The sequence below is a fragment of the Panthera tigris genome, chromosome D1 (genome assembly GCF_018350195.1).
Source record: "Panthera tigris isolate Pti1 chromosome D1, P.tigris_Pti1_mat1.1, whole genome shotgun sequence".
NCBI classification, from domain to species: Eukaryota; Metazoa; Chordata; class Mammalia; order Carnivora; family Felidae; genus Panthera; species Panthera tigris.
Window position 1 is genome coordinate 102,297,022 of NC_056669.1, and position 8,226 is coordinate 102,305,247.

The 8,226-nt window shown below is 37.1% G+C and overlaps 1 protein-coding gene across 1 annotated transcript; it reads right to left on the reverse strand.

The window, feature by feature from the left end:
- Positions 1-1,922: 1,922 nt before the first annotated feature.
- Positions 1,923-2,876, reverse strand: LOC102950926 (olfactory receptor 5B2-like). Its single transcript, XM_007092670.2, has one exon. The coding sequence runs from the start codon at positions 2,871-2,873 to the stop codon at positions 1,923-1,925; it is 951 nt and encodes a 316-aa protein (XP_007092732.2). The 5' UTR covers positions 2,874-2,876.
- Between the last annotated feature and the right edge of the window lie 5,350 nt (positions 2,877-8,226).

Sequence of the window (8,226 nt, forward strand, 5' to 3'; positions counted from 1 at the left end):
CCTAAAATCGCCAGAGAAGTTCCACATCCAGCCTAACGAATTGATTAAATAGCCTCTCCATCGAGTCTAGAAATGGCTCCTTATGGTCTGACAACTTACAAAATAAAAAGAAAATTGACCTCATTCTATAGTCATACCCAGCAAATAATGTTAGACCAGGTTAAAAAAAAAAACCCTCCCATTCATAACAGAGAGTAATGGAAGACATACCAGACAGTTCACAAATCTTGCTGAATTGACATTACAAAGCCCTGGTGATGGGAAATATTTCTTTATGAGACTTGATTTTTTTTTCTCTAGGCATAATTCGATTTTTCACTGTTTTCCTTGGTTCCTTGTTCCAACCACTTGAATGTTTTTTTTCTTACCCATTATTCTTTATTGCCACTTCTGAAACATATCAAACACAAAACTATGTCACACACAACACTAACAAAAGTAGTTTATTCGTGAACTTGCATCAAAAAAAAAACCCATTTCCAGTAAATTTCATTTCAGCAGGAGTTCAAGGGTGTTATTAAAGAGTAAATTCATTGAGTGAAATGAAGAAATACTGAGCCAGTGTATATTTGGCAGGTGCTTTGTTAAGATATGGCTTTTGGAAGTGGGGGAGATGTTCTAACTGGTCTTCAGGTACATTTGTCACTGATTGGTTGGCTGCAAGTAGGCAAGTGAACAGTTAGGGAAATTTAAAAAGAGGAAGAATTATTTGCTGTTAGAGGTGGCGAGTTTTTGAGACTGCTAATTTTCTACAAGAGCTGAGATCATTATCAGGTTGATATTGGTGGTGTTCCCCCCTCGAAGTGAGTTTTTGTGACTCGCTTTCACCTATATAACTTGGAATTTCTGGAGTTGTTTTGATGCTCAGAAAAGTTATTTTTTAATAAGGCTCAAAGCTTTATTTTCAGTGAAATAACCATACAAAGCTATTGCTTAAAAGGACTTTCCATGCACTCGAGGGAAATAAATGAAATAAATAAACGTAAGAGTTGAATGTTGATAATGCCTATGAAAAATAGAGCAGGATTAGGGAAAAAAATCCATGGAAAAGGAGTCACTATCTTGTAAAGTTCTCGTGGCAGGCGTCTACGGACTCCTTCAGTGGGTAACATTTAACCAGCACTCTGAAATAAGTGTAGAAATAGCCCATGGAGAAAATAGCTAATACCGAGACAAGGCAAGATTGGGGCTGTCCAGTATTTCCAGTACAAGGGTGAATGAGGTGGATGAGTGATTACTCCACTAAAGTACAAGTTAATGAGTGGCATTAACCATTTCAAAGCATTTATTACCAAAAAAAAAACCCCAAGTACCATTATTATTTTTGAATGCATTTTTAATTTTAGTTTTGCATGTTTATTTTTGAGAGGGAGAGAGCATGCGGGGGAGGGGCAGTAACAGAGGGAGACAGAGGATCCGAAGTGGGCTCCGTGCTGACAGCAAGGCTGAAACTCACGAAATATGAGTTTATGACCTGAGCCGAAGTCGGATGCTTGGCCACCCAGATGCCCCTTTAATGCAATTTTTAAGACAAAATGTGAAGAGTTGGTACTCAAAAGATAAAGGTAAAAATAATGTAATTACATCTTTTATTCTAACATGCTTATTTTCTTTGGCAAACTTCCACGTGAATATACTCTTTTCTTTCCAAATCACTCAGTAATGACTGAAGCTTTAATTTGTTGAGTTGCTATCATTATTTGCCTCTGGATGGAATGTGCCAACAAAAGCACATACTTCATCATGAAATAAACTTTATTAAAAACCATTACTTTTTTTTTGTATTTTAGAGGGTTGGACTTATTCCTCAACAAAAATAAATAATATTAGACCAATATTTTTTCTAATACCCCAAATGTCCTTAACATTTGAGTCGTGGCATGGAGTAAATCTAATAAGGATTTAATAGCTTTCTGTGGTTTCTACTTCATTAAGACAAAACCTAGAGAAAAATTTGCCTTTTTAACAACCTTTTTGAATGCATTCTTGACCTCTTTGTTCCTCAGGCTATAGACCACAGGGTTCAGCATGGGGATGAGCACAGTGTAGAACACGGATGTGATTTTGTCTGTGTCCATGGAATGGCTGGAACTTGGCTGTAAGTACATGATGATGACTGTCGCATAAAATATGGAAACTGTAATGAGGTGAGACACACAGGTGGATAAAGCCTTCTGGTATCCCTCACCTGAGTGTATCTTCAGAATGGTAGTAAATATGAACAGGTAGGAAATAAAGATAACAAAAAGTGCAAAAAAGACATTGAAGCTTGAGATAAAAACAAGAATCAGCTCACTTTTGTGTTTATCAGAGCACGTCAAAGTCATGACAGCTGGAATATCACAGAAAAAGTGATGAACCACACTGGACACACAGAAAGAGAGACTAAAGGTGTCTCCAATGTTTATAGAGGCATTTAAGACACCACAGGCATACGAGCCTATGGCCAGACGAGCACACAAACCTGTCGTCATGGTGGTGGTGTAATGGAGGGGTTTGCACACTGCTGCATAGCGGTCATAGGCCATTGAGGCCAAGAGGTAATTTTCCACAGTGGCAAAGACTGCAAAAAAGAACATCTGGGCAGCACATGCATTGTAGGAGATGACCTTGTCTCCCATTAGGAGCCCAGCCATGACCTTGGGAGTGACTGTTGAGGAGTAACAAAAGTCAACCAGAGACAGGTTACTGAGGAAGAAATACATAGGAGTGTGGAGACGAGAGTCCAGCAAGATCAGCACGATCATCCCCAGGTTTCCAATCAGAGTGACGAGGTAGATGAGCATGAACATTATAAAGAGAGGAAACTGCAGTTCTGGGTTATCGGTTAGTCCCAGCAGGATGAAATCGGTCACGTCTGTACGATTCTTCATGGATGTGATTTGAGAATCACGAGATGCTCTGTGGCAAAGAATGATCAATAAAAAAAAGTTGCATGGAAATTGAAAAGCATGAGCGTTATTTTATTATGGCCATACTTTATTTGTGAATATTCTCCATTTCTAAGCATGGGAATGACAAATGCAATTTAGTGATAACTTATCCATAAAAGAATAGACTTTTGTACAGGAAGGTTCATCACAGATCGTCTTCCCAATTTATTTTTGTATATGAGTAAATTGAGTCACAGGAAAGGGTAAAGAGCTGTCTAAGGCCACATGCCAAGAAATGTTTGAACTCCCAAATCAGATCTTTTGGGTTCACTAATCATTTCCACCTCAATAGTGTTTATGTGTATTTATTCATTCCTCTCCATATCCCCATTAGATTGATTAGTTATTATGCTCATATATATCATAAGTAACTTGGCAACAAAGAGATTGAGTATTCAAGTTTACCTGGTTACTGACAGAGCCTTTCTTTAGACACATTCAGAACGGCTCCCAAACTAAATGTCATCAGTGAATTTGAATTGATTTTAATCTCATTCAATTTACACTTAATCATGGTATCCTTTCTTCCAAACTTAATGCTTGGGGTTGCAGAGCAGTGCAATCCACAAATATATGTACATATATGCAGTGAGATTAGTGCAACATTAGAGACACAGTCAACAAAGGCAAAAGAAGGTACAGAATTGGGTGTAAAATATTGGCCTCTGGGCTAATGTGTACATGCATTCACACAGAAGAAATCCACTTACCACCTGGGAGATATTGGTCCTAAATGAAGTTTCCTGAGCCTCATTTTATCCATCAGTAAAACGAAGGTGATATTGGAACCTACCTCTGTGTTCCTGTGAGTGTTAGATGAAATAATCAGGACACACAGATTATGCGATGTGGGTATTCAGCACCATCCCGATGTGTTCTATTCATAATCTTATAATTAGGATGGAACAAGGTGCCAGTGGGTTTTGACATCCGGCAGCTTTACTCTGATGTGAGTTTTCTGACACACTATGCCTACCTAGATTTTTTGTGTCTTCCAGTATTTCTCACTCTGTCCTATATCCCCCGTGTTCGTGGCTTTGTCACGCATTCTGTGTGAAAACCCTCACACAGACCTCTTTTGTTTAATTTCTCCTTTTGGCCCACATTTTAGTTTGGGTTGAAAGACTCCTATTTTATCCTAGACATATTCTTACAGTCATTAGTGTCAGCATGTAGCTGGATCATATACACTGAGGGGTGAAAACCCATATATGTGAAGTTGACTCTAGTCTGTAGATTGTTTTTGAGCAAGCACAATGGTTTAAATCCTTTTATTTATACTTGAAGTGTTGAGGGACATCCATTTTCTGGTAACTACTATTTTCCACCATCTTCTTTCTGGCCCCTCTACACATTGCATGTCTGGAATTTAAGGAATTTGTGTTTGTGAACCCATCACTCAATAATAGTATCAAGTTATAATTTCTTGTTTAGCATTTGTCATGTTTTATGATGACTGGAATGCTCTTATTGGGCCCATGTGGATAATCCAGTATAAAATTGTTATCTCAAAATCCTTAACTTTACTCATATGTGCACAATACCTTTTACCATGTAAGAGAACATAAGCACAGATTCCAGGATTAGGATGTGGGCATACACGGGAGCATTATTCTGACTGCCACAGTGGGGATGAAAAGAATACATAATAGGTAAATTATGTAGGGAGTTAGACACTGTTGAAGCTGAGACACCTTCACAGATCTCGTGGCCAACTTTCTGATTGTATATAATTATCAACAGAAAGAGGTATTAACTTATTCAGGGTCACATATCTGGAATAAATCCATTCCCAGATCATATTTCTGGGAATTAGTAACAACTTTAACCCAGTGTTTATGTGCCAGTATATCTCACAGGTAAAAAATCAGAAACAACAGACAAGTAGGCAGGCAGAGAGACACCAAAGACAGGAATATAGAGGATGGATCAAGAAGGGATAGATGGATGGATGGATGGATGGATGAATGGGTAGATGGATATAGAAGAGGAAAGGCATAAATTGTGTACACACACACACACACACACACACACACACCCTAATTTACAGTTAAGAAAATGAAGGATTTGGAAGTTACATGCCTTCTTAAAATTCTACATCTAGTCTGAGTTAAGATTAAAACCCATATATCACTGATTTTAATGCCTGTGGCTTGAATCATTGCATTGTTAGATTTTCTAGATGATCCAGTAATAAAGGGACAGGTTGTAGGGAAATTACAGAAAAACTGGAGTAAGGATCTTGGTAGCTTTATGATGATCCTTCTGGAGTCTGAAGGAGTGTCATTTCACCCTGTTTGGTTAGTTATCCCGTCAATAACAAGTCAACACATAATAAACAGGAGAAATTTACCACCTACCCAATCTTACCATCTATCATAGTTGCAGTGTAAGCCTCGACAGAAGGTTTTCTTTTTTCTAATGCAAGTGCCTGATTTATGGTTTGATTGCCTAGGTAGCCACCCAGAGAGACACCCACTTCAAAGATGTCTATCTCAGAAAAAAAATGTTTATCTCACATGTTCTACCGACTGAGCCAATCAGGTGATGTCTATCTTGAATAAACACATTGCCAGCCACTAGATAAAGAGTTAGCTTCTCACCTCCCAGACTCCTTGGTTTTAGAGATCTTGGTGGATTTCAATAATCTACCATCCCAGGCCACTTGTTTTTCTCTTACAATGCTTTAAATTTCCTCTTTTATGCTTTAAATTCACCACTCAAGTGTGAACCCAGATACCTTAGGTGTCCATCCACCACACCAATAAAAGCAGAACCCAGACCTGCTCTCTCTCCCTATCCATGACCTTGCTGTGTGGCCCCAGGAATGCCATGTGGTTTCCAGGATCTGTGAATAATAAACTTTATCTCTTTCAAGTCTCCTGATGGTTACGGCTGAGCAGGTCTTGCAGTCATAACGAGAACCTCAAGAGTCAGTTCAGCCACAAGTCTGGTTGCCAACAGACTTGGACCAGCATAAAACAATAGATTTTTGCTATCTTCTTAAGGAAAGCAGCACGAAATTTCGTAAATACTATCCTACTCTCTGAGGATTAGAATGTTGTGGTTTGTGGTTTGTTTTTTGTTTTTTGTTTTTTGTTTTTTTTTTGCATTTGAATCCTATACTTAAGTCAAGGTTTCAGAAAAAGTGTGCAAACAACTAGATAGGAGCTCAAAAACTCTCAGAGGAGGTAGCTGCCTCGCTGCCTCTGCATCAATTACATTTTTCACTAAAAGCATATATTAAACAGAGAAGCTTACCTTGCTCTTGAAAAAAAATAAAAGACAATCCTGAACTGAGTCTGAAATCAGAAATTCAGACCTAGAAGAATGTATAAACAATTTTGGAGCATATCTCAGGTATTGGTCCCAAAGTTCCAAGGTACATGGAGAGATGAAGAAACGATCATAAACATGGAGTTAGGAAGCCCAGGCTCAAGTCTTGCATCTACCGTGGATTTTTCTGTGTATTTAGAAGAGTCATTTACCTTACACAGAGCTCAGTTTCCTTATTTGTGGTATAGACATAATAAAATTACTTGTCCCCCGATTTCACAGAATTTTGTCTGTGAATGAGAGTGGGTCTTTAAGGACCTTAGTAAGGGTTATCCTTTCAACATAAAATAATATAATTATTATCTTAGGGTGTTTCCCCTGGCTGTGGTTGCAGGGTCACTGCCAACACTCAGTTTGGGAAAACACTGGTGTGTGTACTAAAAAGCATTAGCATTCATTTAGATAAATGGTGACCAAAAGAGTCTACACAGAGTCTGGTCCCTTTACAATATTGTCATGTGGAGTCATGATATGATTTCAGGCCCTAATGAATGGGAACCAGAAGAAAATTTGTAGGTGTGAAATTCCTAGGGGACAGGCCCGTATGAGGGCAATCACTTCTATCTAGGGAAGAAGCAATTAAATTGTATACAGGGATATAATTTCTTCTGTTGAGTAGCACATAGATGCATTTGTGGTAATTTTCTTTCTTTCCCCAAATTTTATTAAGCTGTCTCAGTCCATAACTAGTGGGTTTAATACATTCACATTTTTATATTATTGATATTTATATTAGATTATAAAAACTTACTTTGTTTCTTGTATGCCATCTATTTTATTTTTTTCCTTTCCATTCTTTTACTTGTAATTAAATTGTAGACTGTTGGAATTTTAGAGATTGATAAATGAAATTCTGTTTTCCTTCTTGGGTTTACAACAAAGCAAAAATATTACACATAGGCCAAAAATATGGAGAGTACATTCAGCTTTAATACTACTAAGGCCATTCAAAAATTTGATTCTGGTATGTAGACAGATGGGTTTCTTTTCCATCCTGAATTACTTTGTTGTAGCCAATGCAGCTGATGTTCTATCCAAATCCCCTAGGCACTCATGTGGCTCCAGAGGTAAAAGTTGAACAATCGAGAAAACAGGTAAAGGTGGCTAAAAGTACAAATATCTAGTTATAAGATAAATAAGTACTAGGGATGTGACATACACCACGATTACTATAATTAACAATACTAATACGTACACTTGAAAGTTTCTAAGATGTTAGATCTTAAAAGTGCTCATCTCAGGATAAAATGTTGTAACTATGTGATGTCATAGATGTTAGTCAAACATCGTTGCCATCATTTCAAATAATTATGTTATATATCTTAAACTTATATAATGTGATTTATCAATTATATCTTAAAAAGCTGGAAAAAACAAAATTTGAAATCACTCAAGGTAACTAACCACTTTAATAGATTGAGGAGAAAGAACACATTAAATTATCTGATTTATTAATTCAGAAAAAGCGTTTAACAAAATCTCCAGTGCCTTCATAAAAGCAACCAGAAATCTGATAGAAGTGAACTTCCTCAAAAGTAGAAAGAGTACTAATGAAAAGCCCACAACTAACATCATACTCAAATGTGAAAGAGTGAAATCCTTCCCTGTAACATCACATATTAAGCAAGGATGCCTGCTTTCACTACTTACATTCAAAGTTGTACTGGAAGTTCTATCTAGAGTAATTACATAAGAAAATAAGAGTTAGAAGGCATATAAATTGGAAAGGAAGAAGAAAAGCCATATGATTTTCAGATGATATCTCACATAGAGAAAATCCAAAAGAATGTACAAGAAACTATTAGCTAACAAACTTATTCACCGAACAAAAATATGTAGTGCTTACATACACTAGCAATAAACAATCCCAGAAGAAAATTAAGGAAAAAATTCCACTTACAATAGCCTCCTTATGTTAAAATACAGAGGAATAATCTTAACCAAGGATGAAAGTGTT

Bases quoted from the DNA above. Each gene is read 5' to 3' on its own strand.
- LOC102950926 (XM_007092670.2), bottom strand. From the start codon at position 2,873: ATGAAGAATCGTACAGACGTGACCGATTTCATCCTGCTGGGACTAACC.